This window comes from Ursus maritimus, unplaced genomic scaffold, assembly GCF_017311325.1.
Source record: "Ursus maritimus isolate PB19 unplaced genomic scaffold, ASM1731132v1 scaffold_15, whole genome shotgun sequence".
In the NCBI taxonomy this organism is placed as follows: Eukaryota; Metazoa; Chordata; class Mammalia; order Carnivora; family Ursidae; genus Ursus; species Ursus maritimus.
In genome coordinates, this window is record NW_024423897.1 from 34,783,027 (window position 1) to 34,805,899 (window position 22,873).

Below are 22,873 nucleotides of genomic sequence, written 5' to 3' on the forward strand. Positions count from 1 at the left end.
CTCATTCCTGTAACTACATTCAATTCATCAATTTTCACAGGAATAACATTCTTCTTCATTTACAACTACTCCATAAATGGCCAACAAGGTCACCACACACAACAAGAGTACTTGTATATTAGTCATACATACAAACTCATTTAGTCACACGTGGAATGGACTGGTTGTACTGATGCGACCTTGCTTGACCTAGAAATCCCCAGAAGAAATTCAAGCTACTATCGCACTCATTAACCGAAGGATACCAGGAAACAAGCACAGCCTTCAATATTGGAGACGTCCACACTGTTCTTTAAAAATAAATATATAAATGAATAAATAAATATCTTAAAAACTGAATTGATGTAACAGAGACATACTGAGGAAATTAATGATGGTTTCATATCAACTTTAAGATAAAGAAAGAAAATAAAGTATCCTTCACAGTTACAATTCCTATATTACTGTTCAGTACTTATGTTCCTATAGCCAAAATAAGTTACTACTTAAACTGGGAAAAGTGTACAAATAAGACATAAGAAACTTGGACTTACTCAAACATTTTTGAAGGTGTGAACATTTTAAACTGGTTCACTATGGCAATATAGTACACCTGAGCAACATTCTGTATAAAAGTTATATAAACTTACATCAAGGATAATGTGACATTTAATTCCTAGAGATATGATGTAAAGTTTTATACTATAAACATATGCTAAAAAACATACCTACGGAAGTTGAAGGTACCAGGAAAATTATAAATCAAAGGCTATTCAAGCATAATAGAAGCTTGAAAATTAAAATATACACAAAATTAAAATGCTTAAATTATAAATAACTCTTGCCTATTCAGTAAACTCAACTTCCCTAGTAATATTTTGTTAGCTTATTTTGTTACAGAATATAAATGACATTATATTTCAATTTTTAAGAAAGGATATGACTAAGAATTCTACATCCATTTCATCAATAACACTGTAAGACTGTGTTCTAGTTTTTTGAAATATTACATATTAAGTTATTAGTGGACCAAATTATGTCACCGGTAAACACAGTAATATATAATTCATCTCTAAAGTCAAGCATGAAAATTCCCCTCTGCTGCTTGTGTTTATTACTTCAGACTAGCACCCAATTACTTTAAATCACCATAGAACCAATATATGGTAGAATTACAGTAGAATTACAACTGTTGAATCTCTAGGCTGTTTTTGATGTAGTATTTTCAAATTACTTCAAAATATCTGATTATATAAAGCCCTATTTTATGCTCTCAGCAATCTCTAAGGCAAAACTAGTTCTAGAGTTCCAAATATTGGATGGTTCTCAATAACTGTCAATTTCATTTTCCAATTAAAATATGTTTCCAGGGTTTTTAGTGTTAAAATATTATGGTGCACAATGGAAACTGAGAACACTGATATCTTTTTTTTTAAATGATTTTTTATTATATTGTGTTAGTCACCATACAGTACATCCCCGGATTCCGATGTAAAGTTCGATGCTTCATTAGTTGCGTATAACACCCAGTGCACCATGCAATACGTGCCCTCCTTACTACCCATCACCGGTCTATCCCAATCCCCCACCCCCCTCCCCTCTGAGGCCCTCAGTTTGTTTCTCAGAGTCCACAGTCTTTCATGTTTCATTCCCCCTTCTGATTACCCCCCCTTCTTTATCCCTTTCTTCCCCTACCGATCTTCCTTGTTCTTATGTTCCATAGATGAGAGAAATCATATGATAATTGTCTTTTTCTGCTTGACTTATTTCACTTAGCATTATCTCCTCCAGTGCCATCCATGTTGCAGCAAATGTTGAGAATTCGTTCTTTCTGATAGCTGAGTAATATTCCATTGTATATATGGACCACAGCTTCTTAATCCATTCATCTGTTGAAGGGCATCTCGGCTCCTTCCACGATTTAGCTATTGTGGACAATGCTGCTATGAACATTGGGGTGCATATGGCCCTTCTCTTCACTACGTCTGTATCTTTGGGGTAAACACCCAGTAGTGCAATGGCTGGATCATAGGGTAGCTCAATTTTTAACTTTTTAAGGGACCTCCACACTGTTTTCCAGAGTGGCTGTACTAACTTGCATTCCCACCAACAATGTAGGAGGGATCCCCTTTCTCCACATCCTCTCCAGCAATTGTTGTTTCTTGACTTGTCTATTTTTGCCATTCTAACTGGCGTAAGGTGGTATCTCAGTGTGGTTTTGATTTGAATTTCCCTGATGGCTAATGATTTTGAACATTTTTTCATGTGTGTTAGCCATTTGTATGTCTTCATTGGAAAAGTGTCTAGAACACTGATATCTTTACACTTAAAAGAGATTACAAACAAAACACAAACAAAACCTAACCTTGGTCTCCTGTGTAACAAATTAACCCAGGTAAAAATTAACAAATAAAACTTCTATATTTAATCAAACATTATAAATGCAGACAAAACTCCAAAGATGACTGAACTAAAGGCAGCAACTTAAAACTGCAATGATCACACATTAATCTGAATGGCAATCTTTGGAGGACAACCACAACCATAAGCCCTAATTCTAAGTTCTAAATTTGACCTTTATTTAAAGTATCTGTCCTGGTAGCTCTGGAATTGGTTATTATTATTACTTTAAAATCTTAAGACTTTTTACCTAATGTGTGTTTCTCAATATAACAGAAATAAAATAGGGCTGAGTAAACACAAACTATTTTAAGAGGAACTTATACAAACCAAATTAATTTATGATAAAATTAAAAGAAGATGTACATATTTCTTCCATCTAGGCCTAGAGAGAAAGTTTGTCAATAGAAGCTAAATCAAATACCAAAATGTGAACATCTCAATTATAACAGTAATTTGAGAATAGATTCTCATTCTCAGAACTCATGAAGAAAAAGAGTTGCAGAAAGTGAGTAAATTTTGCCTTTTATCATAAGCATATTTCACCATTATCAGCAAGTTTGAATGGTAAAATTTTCAGGATTTAGGCTCCATTCCTAAATCCTAGTTAATTTTTCAACAAAGTTATGTTTCATGTAAAATTTGTGTTAACAAATGCTTTAAACTTATATATAGACAAATTTTTCATTATCCATACAATGAAAATAAAATCAAAGCTGTTAATTTTTTAAATGCTGGTAGCTATTGAAATAGATAGTTTTATAAAGCATCCTTATGGCTTTAAAATGAAAACCTATGAGAGTATATTAAAGAATAATTAGATGTAGATTTTAAAAATCAAAGAATTAAATTAGATAAAATACCAGATATTGCAGAAACATAACCTAAACACCATAGTTCCTCTTCTAATTGACACATAGCATTATATTTGTTTCAGATGTAAAACATAATGATTCGTTACTTGTATGCACTGCAAAATGATCACCACAATAGGTCTACTTAACACCTGAAAAGAGTACACTGTTTCTATGAGAAGCTCACCAAAAAAGAATCACTAAAAATATAACCACCACCTTACTTATTTGGCAGTATGGACAGTATGAAACTCCCAGAACCAGAAAGAAGAAAAAGTCTCCCAGCAGCCAAAGATGGCAAAACTTAATGTGCTAAAAACAACAACAAAATCATACACTCTACTAATTGCTTATTCCCTCTTCTTCTGCACAAATTCTAAAACGCTTGGACCACCCTAGCCCAGCCCCAGCCTACAGCTTATTGGAAACAAAGAACTGAGAGAAACTGAGGCACTTGTATAGGCCGTAAGCCTACACCAACAGCAACAAGAAGGAACAATTAACAGAAAGGAAAAACCAAAAAATGAAAGTAACTTTCAAGAACTCTAAAATCTGTAGATAGGACTACATATGCCAAGACTTTGTGAGGCATTTTATACCACAATGTAATAATTTATATATTATAAAGATGTTAAATTATATTCAAAACACTTATTAATAATATAGGAAGCTAATGTATTTTTTAAGTTTCCCCCCCCCAAAAATAACAGAAAAAAATATTTTGAGTTACAGAAAAGTTTACTTTTCTGGGATCCATTTAAGTGAATCACTGTTTCTTAGAGAATTTTATAATTATATTTACACAAGTTATTGATTATAAAAATTAAGTGAAATCTGTCTAGCAGCCTTCCAGCAAAGGCCTGTGAGATCCAATATGTCCCACACATGCTCTCAAAAGGGAGATGCTCATCAAGATGTGAGAGAAGCTACGAAAAACTTAAGACTGAAAATCATAGAGTCTTCAATCCAATTCAAACGATTCCAAGGCTACTCCTACACACGAACGCCAACTACGCACAAGGTTTTATACATTAAATCTAGATTACAATCTTGTGAATCAAGTATTACCCCATTTTATAGGAATCTGAGAGTCAGTGGTAAATTACTAGTCCCAGGTCATGACAAGGGGTGGAGTACCAAGTTGCTCTGAGTCTGGAAAGCGCATGCTGTTTCTATTATGCCATCCTAAAATTTGCCAAAAATTTTAATTGATATAGCTGAAACCAAATAAAAAATATTTATTATACTGAATTCCACCAAGAAAACAATGTACTAGGGGCAATCTTCATTTCCCAAAGTGCACTCCTGAAACACCAAACCCCCAGAGTGTAATAGGTGTTGTTGGCAATGGGAGAAAGATGGAGTTGTTTCAATACAGCTAGAAAATGCTGGTTTCTTCTTTTACTATAGTTCTCAGGATCTTTAACATACTTAGTCTTTGGCACCATGACTCTTCAAGTAGAGGACTAAGGAACACTTTCTCCATGGACACCCTACAGTTACTAACATTCCCAAGAACACACCTGGGAAATCCTGCTACATATAATCCAGTGCAGACAATCCTGAATAATAGGTTCTCACAACCTAAGTCAGCACTGATGTGTCAAAACTTAAAATATACTGAAAAACTGTCCAAGAAAAAACTTGATCAAAGTAGAATACAACTAACTATAATTCTCATGACTCTTAATACTCCATCTTATATTCAACTTATAGAGACAAAAAGGTGGGAGAGGGATAGATGTGTAGGACTGCTGCAATACTGACTCCATCTTTGGCCCAACATGTCCCAAGTTCATGTGTGCCCTGGCCGGAATGCAGGAAGCTTATTCTGATCCTCCCTAAAGTTGTTTAGATAACTAGTAGAGATAACATAGTTTCTGCCCCTCCCTCCCCTCTGGCACACAAATGGCACCACTTTAGATAACTACCCTTTGACCTCACCAAAACACAATAAAATCTGTGGATTAAGGTCCAGGCTTTGCAGAGAATAGCTGCATAGCAACTGGATTGCCATGCATCTGATCCCCCCTTGTCAGTAAGTTACCCTAAATAAATCTCGGTGTAAATGATATGAAGTGGCTTGCTTTGTTTTTTTCAGTCTCAATGTGCCTTCTCAGTGTGGAGGACCCTTTCCTGTCCCTCCTCCACCTTCTAACAGGATAACATCCAAATAAGCCAATATCAAGAAGATCCTGCCAACTTTTATTGTGAAAAGCTTCAAAGCTACAAGCAAGTTAAAAGAGCAGTACAATAAAGACCATATATCCTTTCCAATGGACACCATATACCATAACATTTTGTCACATCTGTATTCTCATTCTCTCACTTTCCATATATATGTATATCCATATATACATATAAATACATATACATATACCACACACACAAGCATACTTTATTTTTGTTACACCATTTTAAAGTAAGTTGCATTATCACATAATACTTCACACCTAAATTTAGCAGCTGGTATCTTCTAAAAACAAAGACGTTCTTCTAAATAACCTGATTCTACATAACACGATTCAATAATATCATCTGTATCAGTTAACAACTGATGCATAATAAAACATTTCCAAAATTTAATGGCTTAAAACAATAGACATATGTTATTGTTTACAAATCCACCAGTCAGGTGGGTGGCTTTGTCCTAGTGGGTTAACTCATCCGTCTGTGGTCAGTTTTGCTAATCTACATTAGGGTCTCTCACAAATTTGGGACTATAAACTAGGATGGCCACAGCTGGGAAAACTGAATTCTCCTCCAAAAGGTCTTTTACTCTTGTGGATTAGCCAGAGCCTGATCAGACAGCAATGCCAACGTTCCAAGAAAGTGCAAACACACAAGAACTCTTCAGAAGTCTATGCTCATAAATGGCACACCGTCATTTCTGCCACCTTCTGTTGGCCAGCCCATATTTATGAGGTGGGGAAACAGACTGCATCTCTTAGTGGAAGTAGCTGCAAAGTTGGAGCATGGGTACAAGGAAAGATGAAGAACTGCGGCCATTTTTGCAATCTATCATATCACGTAATATCCTAATTTCCCAAATTATCTCCCAAATTGTCTCTTTGATGCTTGTGTGTGTGTGTGTGTGTGTGTGTGTGTGTGTGTGTGATTCCTTCCTACCCTCCCTCCCTCCCCTCCCTTTCCTCTCCTCCTTTAGAAGAAATAAGATCAAACCAGGGGTGCCTGGGTGGCTCAGTCAGTTAAGCATCTGCCTTCAGCTCAGGTCATAATCCCAGCATTCTGGGATCAGGTGTCCTGCTCAGCCGGGAGTCTGCTTCTCCCTCTCCCACTCCCTCTCCCTCTGTATGCTTGTGCTCTCACAAATTATAGGTTTCTATGCTTGCCATGAATACTTTATTGTTTTTTTAAGACTTAATTTATTTGAGAGAGAGCAGGAGAAAAGGGCAGAGGGAGAGGAAGAGAGAGAATTCCAAGCAGATTCCATGATGAGCAAGGAGTCCTACACAGGGCTCAATCCCATGACCCCAAGACCACGACCTGAGCTGAAATCAAGAGCCTGACACTCAACCGACTGAGCCACCCAGGCACCTCACCATGAATCCTTTAATCTAGAGCAGCACCCTACCTTTATTTCTTTTGTGAAATTCACACTTCATAATATTCAGTTGCTCTAAAGAAAACTAAATGGACTAGATTTAAATGTCTCTAAATACTCATTTCACATTGTATAAAATAAACCCTACATATTAAATCATGTTTTTTGCTTATAGATAAAAATCACCTAATCCTAGGTCACTATATATTCTGCATGTTCATATGGTAACATCCTTGAGGGCCCAAATTAAGATTTTCCTATGTTCTTCAAGTCTATCTCCTCTCTCATCACTTCCCTACTTTTCCACAAAAACAATTTATGCCAATACAGTAATTCCCCCTTATCCACAGTTTCACTTTCCACGGTTTCAGTTACTCATGGTCAACCTGGTCTGAAAGCAAATGATCCTCCTCCTAACACAGCATGGGAAGGTCAATAGGAGCCTACGTCATCCACCTCACATCACATCACCTAGGCATTTTATCATCTTGCATCATCACAAGAAGGGTGAGTACAGTAATATATTTTGAGAGAGGGAGAGACACCACATTCACATAACTTTTATTACAGTATAATTGTTCTATTTTATTATTCATAACTGTCGTTAACCTCTTACTGTGCCTGATTTATAAATTAAACTTCATCATAGGTAAGTACGTATAGGAAAAAACAGGGTTCGGTACTATCCATGGTCTCACGCATCCACTGTGGGTCTTGGGATATGTTCCCCATGGATAGGGGGGACTACTGCACACATATTTGAAACCCCAGTAGAAAGCTTTCCCTGATTGTTCCAAGCAAGTAGTGTTAGCAACTCTTCCTCGATGCTCCCTGTACCTACCTGAGGCATTGCTGGTGAACATTTTTAATACGACATGAGCAGCCTGAGTTTCCCCAGACCACTGCACTCTGGAGTAAAAATTGGTCTCATTCAGATTTTTTTTTTTAAGTCTCTAGTTCTTAATTCCACCAGCTATTGCAGAAGTCTTACACTCAAAGACTCACTTACTCAGTACTTGGGAGCCATTTTTCACAAGTATTTACAAATGGGTCTTGTGGCTATTTTGTGTCATCCACCAGTTCCTCCTCTTTAACTCTGGCCTAAAACCCACTTTCTCTGCACCCGTCTTTTTTTTTTTTTTTTTTAATTAGCATGGGCCCTACCACTGCCTACCTATTCTTCCATATCTCCTCCCTCCCAACTGTGGTGTGGAAGGAGACATTATGTTAAAGTTTTGTCCTCTCCCCAGTGTTTGTTATTCTTATCTAACACTGTCTATTTTTTCTGCAGCAACTCACTGTGAAATGTTTGTCTGTGCATGTCATTATTTTCCTGCTTTTTCCTCATCACTAACCCCACGGAGAGGCAGAAGTAGTCACAACAGATATGAACAAATTCCTCTGAGACACAAGTTCCTGAGTAAGCAATAGAAGACCTTCCAGATACATGCTGGAAGAATCTGATTCACTCAGCAGCACCTGCAGGCAGAGCCTGTGCTGGGCTGGAACTTGTACAAATTCTGCACCAAGGACTCAGACCACACTAGCATAGCATCACCTGTACCCTCACTCTACATAGTATGTAGTGCTACATACTATAAAGAGGCTCCATATCAGATCATATAAATTCACAAGTCAAACTGACTTCCACTGAATAAGTACACATTTTTATCTTCATTGCCATCTGGTTTTCATTAACATTTACTTCCAAGCATAACGTAGTAAGCTTTGCCTTGTTATCTATGTTTCATTCTGGTAAACTTGGGAAAACCAAATAGATTTCCACATTACCCTCATTCCTAAATTGGCCTGATCCCAGGTTTATGTTTCATACTGAAACTCATAAAATCAAAAGGTTAAGGCACTAGCATCTCCAACTCACACTCAAAGGAAACATCACAATTTAACTGAGCATACATGAGGCCAGAGCAAAACAGTGAAGGCCACCTTTGCCTCCAGTGGAATAGTTTCATGAATGCTATCTGGTTCTTCACTCCTACTGTATCTAAACTTATTCATAATATGTGTGACTTACACGAATGGCTGGTACTGACCTGGTCAGGATTCCCTCCCTACTCCTACACTGCTGCCAGCCATAGCCTGACAAACATGAGTGTTCATTAGCACCAGGCACAAAACACTGTGGTAACACAGAAGGTGCTGACATGAATAACTTTCATCTGGAAGCTATCTACACCATGGTCATGTTATCCAAAATACCTATTTTCCAGTTGCCCAAAATGAGGGGAAAGAGGGAGAGAATACAAGGAGACTGGGGAAGAAGAGAATATTACTATTATGAACTTGATGAAGTCTGAGGAAACTATCCTAATTTAAATCCTAAATAACCTCTAATAAAATCTCCAAGAGAATAAAGAGTTTATAAGACATACAGTTGATATTTACCTCTCTGTCATGCTTACTGACGAAGAGTATGAGATAAAGCTATGAAAGGCAGAGTGTCCCTCTGAGCTATGAGATGCACAAAAAATACGGGCAGATTCTGCCCAAACGTGCCAACTGAACTAATTACTGAACCATGGGAATATTTCTTAATCCAGGATGAACTTCATAGTATCAGACCAAAGAATTCTGATGATGCCTCATCAGATGTTAGTTGTTCCTCATAATTCATGTAGGTTTCCAGTGTGACAGAAAGTAACCAATATACCAATGGGCACTGGGTATTATATGCAACTGATGAATCACTAAATTCTACCCTTAAAACTAATAATGCACTATATGTAAACTAAATTGAATTTAAATAAAACATTTTAAAGACTTATTTTTAAAACGTCAACTACAGGGGTGCCTGGGTGGCTCAGTCAATTAAGCATCTGACTTTGGCTCAGGTCATTATTCCAGGGTCCTAGGACTGAGCCCCACATCAGGCTCCCCACTCAGTGGGGAGTCAGCTTCTCCCTCTCCCTTAGCCTCTCCCCCCGGTTTGTGCTCTCTCTCGCTCACTCTCTCTAATAAATAAATAAAATCTTTTAAAAAATTAAAATAAAATAAAAAGCCAATTATAATACCAGTATCATATCCCCCAATTAATTCCTTAATATTATGAAGTAACCAATCATTAAATAAATCAATTCTTACATTTCTCTGAAAAAAAATAATATATACATTACCCCTGTCCCACCAGAGTAGATAGCCAGTAATTGTTTATAAATATTTGTATTTCAGCTTTGCGCAGTAGCAGTATCGTAGCCAATGACGTTTATCCGAGGCGCGATTATTGCTAATTGAAAACTTTTCCCAATGAATATTTGTATTTCAGTTAAAGGCACATTGTTAGTTTTACAGAAAAAGACTTCTAAGTACATTTTATTCAAACTGACCTATATCAAATTATATTTGTGGGCTTCTAGATCACATTCTTACACTCTTTTAACTCTCTTCCCACCTCCTATGTTCACATGTCCAGGTCCACATATTTTTCCTTCAAAGGAGAACTCAGTCCACGCACAATATTAATACACTTAACATAATATCACGGATATTTTCCTGAAATTTTTTATCAAAGCATTTTCTCCTAAACTGCTCCTGCTTACTTCTAATATTTCTTCTATATTTATTAAATATATTTTTTCAGAAAAAAATCTGAGAAATTGTAGTCAAAAAGAAAATAAGTCTTTTTTTTTTAAGATTTTATTTATTTATTTGATAGAGAGAGACAGCCAGCGAGAGAGGAAACACAAGCAGGGGGAGTGGGAGAGGAAGAAGCAGGCTCCCAGTGGAGGAGCCTGATGCAGGGCTCGATCTCAGAACACTGGGATCACGCCCTGAGCCAAAGGCAGACGCTTAACAACTGAGCCACCCAGGCGCCCCCAAAATAAAATAAGTCTTATAAAATAACTTCTATATTAGAACGCTGGGTGTGGACTGTAATTCAACTTGTCGGATGACCTTGGTGTTCCATGAGATTTTTTGTTTACAGCCATGTTCATGAACTTGGACATGGATACCAAGTAATAAAAAAAGAGGGAAAGCTGCCTTATTTTAGGAAACCAGTATAATCTTGGTTCCAAAACCTAAGAAAAAACAATACAACAACAACAAAAAGTCCCCATTTACTTGTCAATATAAAATTAAAATCCTAAATAAAATATAAGTTTTGTAAATAGAGCAATATATTTTTTAAAAATACAAAGTGAGGGGCGCCTGGGTGGCATAGCAGTTAAGCGTCTGCCTTCGGCTCAGGGCGTGATCCCGGCGTTACGGGATCGAGCTCCACATCAGGCTCCTCTGCTATGAGCCTGCTTCTTCCTCTCCCACTCCCCCTGCTTGTGTTCCCTCTCTCGCTGGCTGTCTCTATCTCTGTCAACTAAATAAATAAAATCTTAAAAAAAAAAAAAATACAAAGTGATTGGGGCACCTGGGTGGCTCATTCAGTTAAGCGTATGACTCTTGATTTTGGCTCAGGTCACGATCTCAGGGTTGTGAGACCAAGCCACACGTGGGGCTCTGGGCTGGGAACCCGCTTGAGATTCTCTCTTTTCCCCCTCCCCCTGCCCTTTCCCCCCCACCGACCCAAAATACAAAGTGATCAAGTAGGATTTACTATAAAAAAGCAAGAATGATTTAACATTCTGAAATATATTCATGTAATTCTCTATATGAATGGGTCAGAAGGATAAAAGCAAGATTACATCAAATATTCCACAAAAGCATTAAAGTTCAACATCTATAATAGAAATAGAATGAAATTTAACAGTTACATACCAAATCCATACCAATCTATTTAACAAAGTTACATACCAAATCCATACCAAGTTACATACTTCAAGAAAAAATATATTAAAATAAAAGGTATTTAACCCAGTACACTGTTTTCCTTGTTTAGTTTTTGCTTAGGAACAGGGTGGGGAGTGGAGCCCAACACCAACTTCCAAGTTGGTAAGAGAGACAGAGGAAACACCCTTAGACCTAAATATAGTCTGCCTCTGGCTATGTTAGGCCACTCTCCCAGCACAGCCAGAGTGGTTCTAGATCTCAAAAATCAAGTAGGGTTGCCCTGAGGGGTGGGGTTGGGGGAGGCAGGTAAAAGAGGGTAAAGGACCTCTCATCATCTTCATCACAGCCAGATAAAACATGGTAGCATCATCACTAGGGTGCACTATTGGAGACTTCCAAGTGAAAGGAATTTCTCCTTCCAATAATGGAGAATACTGCGAGTGTTGTTAATGAGGTGAGTTCTTGTGCCCTTCCTTTACATAAAAGGGATTTCTATCGTGTGAATGAACCCGTAAATCAATCACCATAACCTTTGTGACAACCACTCACAAAGTATCTGACTCAGTGGATTCACAACCTGGCTCAACCACTTAGAATCATGTGTCCCTAGGAAAGTCATAACCAGTTTCTTCATTTGAAACATGTAGTAACTTTACCACCTTCTCTACTGCTATGAGGAGAATGTAAGACAAAGTGCTTAGCACATATAAAGTGTATTGCATGGTGCTGGCACAATGAGTGTTAGCTATTATTAGCTATTACCATAACATTCTCTCGCTGGAAATTTTTTTCTTTTTTTATAATTTCCAAAATTTTAATTCCAGTATAGTTAACATACAGTGTTATATTAGTTTCAGGTGTGTAACATGGTGATACAACAATTCCATACATCACCTGGTGCTCACCATGACGGACACACTCCTTAATGCTTACCATCTTTTTCACCCATCCCCCCACCCACCTCCCCTCTGGTAATCATCAGTTTGTTTTCTATAGCTAAAAGTCTCTTTCTGGGTTGTCTCTCTCGCTTTCTTTTTTTTTGCCTTTGCTCATTTGTATTGTTTCTTAAATTCCACATGAGTGAAATCACATGGTATTTGATATACACACACACACACACACACACACACACCCCACCTCTTCTTTATCCATTCATCTATCAATTGACACTTGGACTGCTCCCATAATTTGGCTATTATAAATACAATGTTGCCATAAACATAGGTGACACTGAATTAGTGTTTTTGTGTTTTGGAGATAAATACTCAGTAGTGCAATTACTGGATTGGACAGTTCTATTTTTAACTTTTTGAGGAACCTCCTACTGTTTTGCACAGTGACTGCACCAGTTTGCATTCCTATCAAGAGTGCACAAGGGTTCCTTTTCCTCCACACCCTCCCCAACACCTGTTCCTTGTGTTGTTGATTCTAGTCATCTGACAGGTGTAAAGTAGCATTTCAGTGTGATTTTTTTCTGTTTTTTTTTTTAAGATTTTATTTATTGAGAGAGAGAGAGAGAGAACGTGCACACATGTGAGGAGGGAGAGGAGGAGAGGCAGAGGGACAGAGAGAATCTCAAGCCAACTCCGCTCTGCGCACAGAGCCTGATGCAGGGCTTGATTTCATGACCCTGAGATCATGACCTGCGCCAAAACCAAGAGTCAGATGTTCAACTAACTGAGCCACCCAGGCACCCTACAGTGTGGTTTTGATTTGCATTTCTCTGATGATAAGTGATGTCGAGCATCTTTCATGTGTCTGTTGGCTATCTGGATGTCTTCTTTGGAGAAATGTCTGTTCATGTCTTCTGCCTGTTTTTAAATTGGATTAATTGTGTTGTATAAGTTCTTTATATGTTTTGGATACTAACGCTTTATTGGGTAAGTCATTTGCAAATATCTTCTTCCATTCAGTAGGTAGCCTTTAGTTTTGTTGATTGTTTCCAAAGCTGTGCAGAAGCTTTGTATTTTGATGTAGTTCCAATAATTTATTTTTGCTTTTATTTCCCTTGCCTCAGCAGACACACCTAGAAAAACGTTGCTAGAGCCAATACCAGAGACATTTCTGCCTGTGCTCTCTTCTAGGATTTTTATGGTTTTAGGTCTCACATATAAGTCTTTAATCCATTTTTAATTTACTTTTGTGTATGGTGTAAGAAAGTAACCCAGTTTCATTCTTTTGTATGTGGTTGTCCAATTTTCCCAGCACCAGTTGATAAAGAGACTATCTTTTTCTTATTGGATATTCTTTCTTGCTTTGTCAAAGATCAATTGACCATATAATCATGGTTTTATTTCTGGGTTTTCTATTCTGTTCCATTGATCTATGTGTCTATTTTTGTGCCAGAGCCATACTGCTTTGATGACTGCAGCTTTATAATATAAACTGAAGTCTGGAATTGTGATACCTCCAGCTTTGCTTTTCTTTTTCCAGACTGCTTTGGCTATTCAGGGTCTTTTGTGGTTCTATATAAATTTTAGAGTTATTTGTTACAGTTCTGTGAAAAATGCTGTTAGTATTTTGATGGAGATTGCATTAAATGTGTAGACTGCTCCAGGTAGTCTCGACATTTTAATAATATTTGTTTTTCCAGCCCATGAGCATGGAATGTCTTTCCATTTGTTTGTGTCATCTTCCATTTCTTTCACTAATGTTTTATAGTTTTAAAGAATACAGGGCAGGGCACCTGCCTGCCTCAGTCGGTGGAGCGTGTAACTCTTGATCTTGGGGTTGTGAGTTCAAGCCCTACACTGGGTAAAGAGATTACTTAAAAATAAAATCTTTAAAAAAAAGAAAGACTATAGGGCTTTCACCTTTTTGGCTAAGTTTATTCCTAGGTATTTTATTATTTTTGGTGTAATTGTAAATAGGATTGCTTTCTTAATTTCTTGTTCTGTTGCTTCATTATTAGTATATAGAAATGCAACAGATTTCTATACATTGATTTTGTATCCTGTGACCTACTGAATTCATTTATCAGTTCTGCTACTTTTTTGGTGGAGCCTTTAGGCTTTTCTAGATATATAGTATTATGTCATCTACAAATAGTGAAAGTTTTACTTCTTCTTTACCAATGTGGATGCCTTTTACTTTTTGTTTGTTTGTTTGATTGGTATGGCTAGACTTCCAGTACTGTGTTGAACAAAAGTGGTGAGATAAATAAAAGTTGTCTTGTTCCTGACCTTACAGGGAAAGTTCTTAGTTTCTCCCCATTAAGTAGGATGTTCATTCATGGCCTTTAGTATGTCAAAGTCATTGGAAAATTTTAATACCCTGTAAAGTGAGCATTCCTATGATTTTGATTTTCAATAATACTATAGGGCAGACTTAGGACTCTTTATTGGCTGGCCTTATAATTACATTAAAATATTAACCCTTTATACCATAGACTATAATACCTTATATGATCTAGTCCCTGCCTTCCTCTCCAAATTCATTTCCTGTCATTCTTACCTTTTCTATCAACGTACAAAATGTCAACAAAACCAGACTTTTTGTTCCTCCAATGTGCTCTAATACATTCCCTTCTTAAAGTCTTGAATTATGCTGCCATTTTGGCCTAGAAGGCAGCTGGGGCTGCCTCCCATGTATGGTGTAATTCTCAACTAAAAGGTCACCTCTGCAGAGGCTTTCTCTGACTACTCTACATACAACAGACCTTCTACTCTCTTTCTCTACCCTTTTGCTTTACTTTATTTTATTCTCAACACTTATTACTACATAAAACTGTATTAATTTATTAGTGCATCTGTACCTTGTCTGTCTCCAAGCACTCACCTCCACTAAAATGTAAGCATCATGAAGGCAGAGGCTTAGATCGTATCCAAGAGTACCTGGCACACAGTGAGCACACTGTATTTGTTGACCAAACTATGTGTCTGGGTTCATGTCCCATAGCTTAGCCCATTACTAATTACTACCCTTAAAGTCAAAGGCCAAGAGAAAGTCACTCTAACTACAAAGCATCTGAATTTATTAATGGTAGATATATATTTTTTTAAAGATTTATTTATTTATTTATTTATTTGACAGAAATAGAGACAGCCAGCGAGAGAGGGAACACAAGCAGGGGGAGTGGGAGAGGAAGAAGCAGGCTCATAGCAGAGAAGCCTGATGTGGGGCTCGATCCCGTAATGCCGGGATCACGCCCTAAGCCGAAGGCAGACGCTTAACGACTGCGCCACCCAGGCGCCCCAATGGTAGATATTTCTAAACGGTGGTAAAGAGGGGCACCTGAGTGGCTCCGTCAGATGAGCATCCAACTCTTGATTTCAGCTCAGGTCTCAATCTCAGGGTGGTGAAATCAGTGAGATCGAGCCCCGCCATCAGGCTCCATGCTCAGTGCAGAGTCTGTTTGAGATTCTCTCTCCCACTCTCTCTGCTCCCCCTGTGTATGCACACACACTCTCTCTCTAAAATAAATAAATCTATAAATAAATAATCAAATAATAAAAGGTGGTAAAGAATATGTATAATTGGGGTCTATGATTAAAGCCCACCGATCTTCATATAAAAGTATGGACAAAGAAAGCCCAATTTGTTTTTGTTTTTGTTTTTTTTAAAGATTTTATTTATTTATTTGACAGAGAGAGAGACAGCCAGCGAGAGAGGGAACACAAGCAGGGGGAGTGGGAGAGGAAGAAGTAGGCTCCCAGCAGAGGAGCCTGATGTGGGGCTCAATCCCAGACCACCAGGATCACGCCCTGAGCCAAAGGCAGATGCTTAACGACTGAGCCACCCAGGTGCTCCAGAAAGCCCAATTTGTACAGTGTAAAAAGAAACTGGAGCACACTTTCAAAGGTACAATATAGTAATACATCAGTGACTGGGCAGGGAACTGAAAACTTGCTCTTTCAAAGAATGGGATAAACTATATTTTATACCCAGTAAAATTATGTCATGCGTTAGAACTTTATCCAAACTATTGTTCAGAGGATTAACAAAGTTAAACAGGTTTCTTTAAACCCTATACACACCACTTAAATGTTTATTGTGGATCACTGGCCTGGGAATATAACATTCAAAGTTTCTCAAACTTATTTGACTTATTTTCTTTAAACTACTAATTTACATATCCTGGAAATCAATTTGGGATAAGCTTCTATAGAGGTCATAAAGTCACTGTGTTAGCAACTATGAGAGCCCACCATTTAGCATGATCCTTAGTAGTTTGGAGAACAAGAGTTTGTTTTTTTGTTTTTCCAATTGCTTTCTTCAGCCGAAGTTTTTAACCACAATAGCCTGGCTCCTCTCTTCTTTAATAGTTGTTTTCTTCCAATACTTCTATCAATTTATTTATTTTCTTATTTTACTACGCTGTATAAAGTCTCTAAATCTACACTGCATAAAGGCTGTAAATAGTTGTGGGCATCTTTGTCTTTTTTTTTTCTTGTCTTTTTATTTAAATGCAAATAGCTCTAATACTCCAATATGTAATATAATAATTACTTTAAATTTTGGTAATTAATTTTTAACAGGTTTTGTTAATTTCTTCTTATTCCTATTTTACTCAGAACTTCTATTGGGAAAGACTACTAAATTTTATCAAATGTCAATGTTATCACATAATATAACAACATCATGTGATTTGTAACTTTTCACTTATTTATATAATTCATTAATTATATTGAAAATTTCTTGATGGAAAAATTTCCTAATTGTAAAATATCCTTGCATTCCTAGAATAAACCTTACTTGATCATGGGATACTATTAATTTAGATTACCTGCTAAGTTTAATTCTTGAAGAAATCAGATACTTGATTTGCTGAAGTAAGGAATGTCACTTTAAACTTACATAATTTAAGTTTTGGAAAGATAGTAAGACAAAGATAAAAAAGAAATAGTTCTATTTACCGGAAATTTTAATCAAATTATATTCTCCTATTCCAGTCATATTATGTATAGGTTCCCATATTTTAGTTTCCTTTAGATCAAATTAATTTTTAAATTGTGCTATGGAAGTGAAATTTATCTTTTGTCTGTTATCCTAAAGATCAACTCCAGAAAACATAAACTATCCAAGAATGTGAACAGGAATTTTGAAGGTAAATGAGGTGAATTATAAATATCAGAAAGTAAAAAGATGAGACAAAATAACCTAAAAACAACAATTTTTTTATTCTAAAATATAGTGTTTCACCTAAATAACACCATCTGTATTTTTTAATTTATAAGGTTTTCCACTGTAATTTATAAAACTACAAATAGTGCATTCTTATGAACCACTCTGAATACTAAAAATTAATCATTACAATATAACAATAGAGGAAAAAACTGCTCAAATATTTCCTGTAATGTTCTTGAGTCCTAGGCCAACAGATATAATGCAAAAGAATCTTAATAACCATTTAAACAATTTTTTCAGTTATTATTTCCAAAAAGCAATCACTTAAACTTGTATTAGGTATTAGACTCAGACAGAAATCAATCTTTACTATAAAAAGTAACAAATTATTAGTGACAACTTCGAAGTCATTTGAGTCCACTTAATAGCATCAGTCTGACCCACTGAGCTCCCTAATAAACTGTACTAGAATTTATACCAACTCTCTTTTTCATAGTTTCCATATTTATTTAAACAAACCTTATACTATCAGGTAAAACAAAGTAAAGACCATGAATATGTAAACATCAGGATTCCCAATACTCTACCTCCTACTTCATTGGCAAGTTTGTTACAACACAAATGTTAAATACCGAAAGATATGAATGTATTAGATGAATTATCAACAGTACTCACGCATCATTTGAGCAAGTCATAAATTCTCCCTTTATTTTGGGATGCCATGAACCAGTATGAAGCATTGCTGTATGACCCTTAAAAAATAAAAATATAGGAAAAAAGATATTTTAGAAAGATTCTTAAAAAATAAATAAAATGACCAGAAACTGACATATCATACTTAAAAGTAACTTTTTAGTCCTCCCAAGAGCACACAAACATACTATACTTTTCCAATTTTATTTCATAATATGCTTTATTTCACTTTGTTTAATTCACTGTATAACTCCCCTGCCCAGAAATTAACACAGCACTTATACAGAACAGGTGCTTAATAAGGAAGGAAATAGAAAGGAAACTGACAGCCTCTCTTTAGGAAACAAATGGAAAAACCATAATAAGAAAGAGGCCCTTCTTTAAAGACTCCTCAATGGAAAAGAAGAATAGAAAGTATATACAAATAATCAAGGCAAGAACAAGAGGTTAAGGAAAAAAATCCACACTTAAAAATGTGTCAGTGATCTTGATTCTACATCTATAAGAATAAATATGAGAGAGAAGGAGAAATATCTTTTAAATGATTCAAGAAGATTAGCCCTACTAATTATAGAGCATAATATAAAAATACTGTAATGTGTAATGTTGGCAGACGAACTGACATACAAACCAAATCAACCACAGAGTACATATCAAACATGAATATACACACACACTTCCCTTTTAGGTGCAAAGCTGGCTAGAGTGATCTTATACAGTATGTTCAGATGGGGCAGAAAAGAGCCTAATACTTAATAATGGCAAAATCTCTTGTTCTGTAAAGATCCCAAATAAAGCTATGCTATAAGGAGCAAAATGTGCATATTTAAATGACTTAAAAGGAAAATAACTGTAGCTCTCTGGAAGGAATGAATTGGAACTGGAGTACCCACATATAAACCTGAAGACCATACACAGTCCAAATGGCCCACAATACCTCAAACAGATCTGGCCAACTCCTGACAATCTGCTTATGTTGATAGGGTACAAAAGGGGTCCAGAGATGTACAGTAGAGAAGCATGAACTGAAGTAATGGGACTAGATGGGGGTTTGAGAGTCCATTTTCTCTCCTGAGCTTAAGACTGCATATTTAACTATCAACTTGACACTTGTATCTGCATAGGCATTTCAAACATAATAGCAGGCCAACAAGGAAATCTTGATTCTTAATGTCCACTTCATTTGCAGTCAGTTTCTTCCACAGTTGCTAAAACTACAAACTTGGAGGTTATCCTTAAATACTCCAACAACCATAAACCTAAAACCTCTCTCCACCCAAATTCAATCCCCTAGCTAGTCCTGTCAGCTCAACCCAAAATACATCTTAAATCTATCCACTTTTCTCCTTATTCACTTCACCATTCTTAGAGAGGTCAACATTACCTCATTCCTCCATGTCAGTTATTATATACTGTAACAGGTCTGCCACTTGCCTCTCCACTTTCATTCTTGCCTCATGTGTTCCACCTGGCAATCGATACAGTCTTTTAAAAATATCCTTCTAGGAAGCTTGGGTAGTGCAGTTGGTTAAGTGTCCAACTCTTGGTTTTGGCTCAGATCATGAACTTGGGGTGGTGAGATCAAGACTCAGTGGAGTCTGCTTAGGATTCTTTCTCCCTCTCCATCTGCCCCCACCCATGCCCAGTGCTTGCACTCTCTCTAATAAATAAATAAATCTTTAAATATATATATTTATATATACATATATTTGTACACAAACACATAGAAGTGTTTCTTCTAAAATGCCAATTTCTAAAAATTCTAAACTAAAAATGCCAATGCTTGGGGCGCCTGGCTGGCTCAGTCGTTAAGCGTCTGCCTTTGGCTCAGGGCGTGATCCCGGAGTCCTGGGATCGAGCCCCACATCGGGCTCCTCTGCTGGGAGCCTACTTCTTCCTCTCCCACTCCCCCTGCTTGTGTTCCCTCTCTCACTGGCTGTCTGTCAAATAAATAAATAAAATCTTTAAAAAAAAAATGCCAAAGCTTATATTGTCCCCCACTTGCTCTCCAGCCTCTTTACATAGTCCACAACAACTCACACGTTCTGGCTCTTGCTTTCTTTACAACTGCACTTATTTTGTGTTCCCTCTTCCCCAACAGGCACTAATCTGCTGGCCTTCTTTCATTTCCTCTAATACACCCAGCTCTTTCCCCGCATCAAGACCTTCTCACGTGCTTTTTCACTTGTGGGAAAGCTCTTTTTTTTCCACTTTTACATGACTGACTTCTCATTCCTTCAATCTCAGTTTATATAGCACTTATTCAAATAATATGACCTGGCCTTATAACTAAGTATATATGGCCCATTCTGTTGTTTTCCACCCGAATATCTGTCCATTTCCTTAATTACATAATTAATGTCACAATTTTTAATTCTTTATTAACTTGTTATTAGACTTCTAAAACTGTCGAAGTTTTGCATATTCAAAAACAAACGAATACGGCTGAGAGGAACCTAAAATTCCATATAAGCAGAAACCAATGAACCCTCTTGTATTTCAAATGAACAACAAATACACTGAAATAATAAATAGAAGATAATAACCCAAGTAACCATATACTCTGTATTAGATTAAATGGTGGCCCCCCCAAAAGATCTACTCATGTCCTAACCTCTAGAAGCTATGAATGTGACCTTAGAGAGTCAGAAGAGAAGACACAAAGAAGAGAAAGCTCTGTGAAAATGAGGCAGAGAGACTGGACTATGTGGCCACAAGCCAGGGAACACCTGGAGTCACCAGAAGCTAGAAAAGGCAAGGAAGGATTCCCCTAGAGCCACTGGAGGGAGCATGGCTGTGCTAATACCTTGATTCCAAGTCTTCTGGCCTCCAGAACTGTGCAAGAATTTCTGTTGTTTTAAGTTACCAAGTATGTGGTAATTTATTACAGTAGTCTTAGGAAACTAATATATACTCTCAGGCTAAAGACCAAAAGAATTATAAATACTGAATTCTAGTTAATACATTTGTTTCTTTTTTGCAGTGGTATGCATTAAGAATTCTGAAACAGCTTTCATTACAATGAAGAATTAAGCAAATGAAGAAATACTTTTGAGGACAGTGGGAGCCGAATTTCTCCCTGTTGGAAAAGGGAGTTACAAAAGTGGAAAGAAAAACTAGAATGAACCCTATGGAATTTGACTGAAACAGGGATATCAATATGAACTCACGATTTCTAATAGGTAGATATAGATATAGGTGTATATGCATGTGTGTAAGTTATTCTCAAGCTTCGTATACTGAGATTGGCTGGAAGCAATGACACCCCAGCAACCATAGCACAGAGATGCTGGTTTCTAAATTGCATTCTCCACTAAAAGGAAATAGGGCTCCTTGAAGAAATGTTTGACTCTTGTTCATACAAGATGAACATGGAACATTTGGTTGTGCCAAAAAATAAGAAAGTGCAAAAATGATGGGGATATGTTAAAGAATAAAGGACAGGTTGACGGGCTTCTACTGGGACAATTAGGGCATCAAAATAAGCAATGAAAGTAATGGATTATAAATGACTGACTAAACTAGGAACTCCTGGTATATATGAATAAATGAATAAGAGAAAGCTCCTCCTTGCAATATTATAAGAAATACAAAATGAATGATGGAGTTAGAAAAATCACCATTTTGTAATCATCACAGTAATAATTGATTCACACAAGAATCATCAATGGATGTTAAAACTACTGGAGAAAAGCTTGATAATGAACAGGCAGGGTATTTCCCTACTCTCAAAATCTCCCTGCAAATTACTTAGTAAGTACAAAGAGAAAATAGCAGGGAAGAAATCTGGTATTACACTACCTTAATTAAGCAAGTGATCAAATTAACACCGCCAATACTGGGATGTGCTGGTATCATGTACTTCCTGATATGAGGATGTAAGAAGGACACAACAGCATTTCTGTGACACTTTTAGAAATGCATACCCAAACTCTAATGATGAGGAAAAATGGGCAAAATCAAATCCTGTATCTGTTGCTACATATTTATAACTTGTACACATTTATAAAATGAATGGCTTATAGTCTTCAAATATATCAGATTCTTTTTTTTTTAAAAAAAAGGCAGAGGAACTATTACCAATTGAGAAACAAAAAGGCAGGGGTGCCTGGGTGGCTCAGATGGTTAAGCATCTGCCTTTGGCTCAGGGCATAATCTCAGGGTCCTGGGATCAAGCCCCACGTCAGGCTCCCTGCTCAGCAGAGAGCCTGCTTCTCCCTCTCTCTGCCCCACCCCCACCCTCATGCTTGCTCTCTCACTCTCCCTTTTTTTCAAATAAATAAATAAATAAAATCTTTAAAAAAAAAAGGTATGACTACTAAGCTGGTTATAGTTATAACCATAACTATAATCATAAAAGAGATTGTTGAGACAACTGTGGACTACAGATTAGACAATAGTATTTTATCAAGGTTAAATTCATGATTATGTAAAAAAATATGTTATTAGGAAAACCACACTGAAGAATTTAGGAGTAAAGGAGCATGATGGCTGCAACTTATTTCAAAAGTTGGGGAATATTAGGAGAACCTGGGTGGCTCAGTCGTTAGGCGTCTGCCTTCGGCCCAGGGCGTGA

At 36.8% G+C, this 22,873-nt stretch overlaps 1 protein-coding gene and 1 pseudogene across 1 annotated transcript in view; one reads left to right on the forward strand and one right to left on the reverse strand.

Annotated features, from left to right (window-relative positions):
• Nucleotides 1-22,873, reverse strand: part of WDR70 (WD repeat domain 70) — a 292,600-nt gene that overhangs the window by 156,655 nt on the left and 113,072 nt on the right. Inside the window, exon 9 of the mRNA XM_008692622.2 lies at nt 18,280-18,356. Coding sequence (XP_008690844.1) covers nt 18,280-18,356 — 77 coding nt within the window. The remainder of the gene's footprint in view (nt 1-18,279; nt 18,357-22,873) is intronic.
• LOC121102786 lies at nt 9,986-10,111 on the forward strand (annotated as a pseudogene).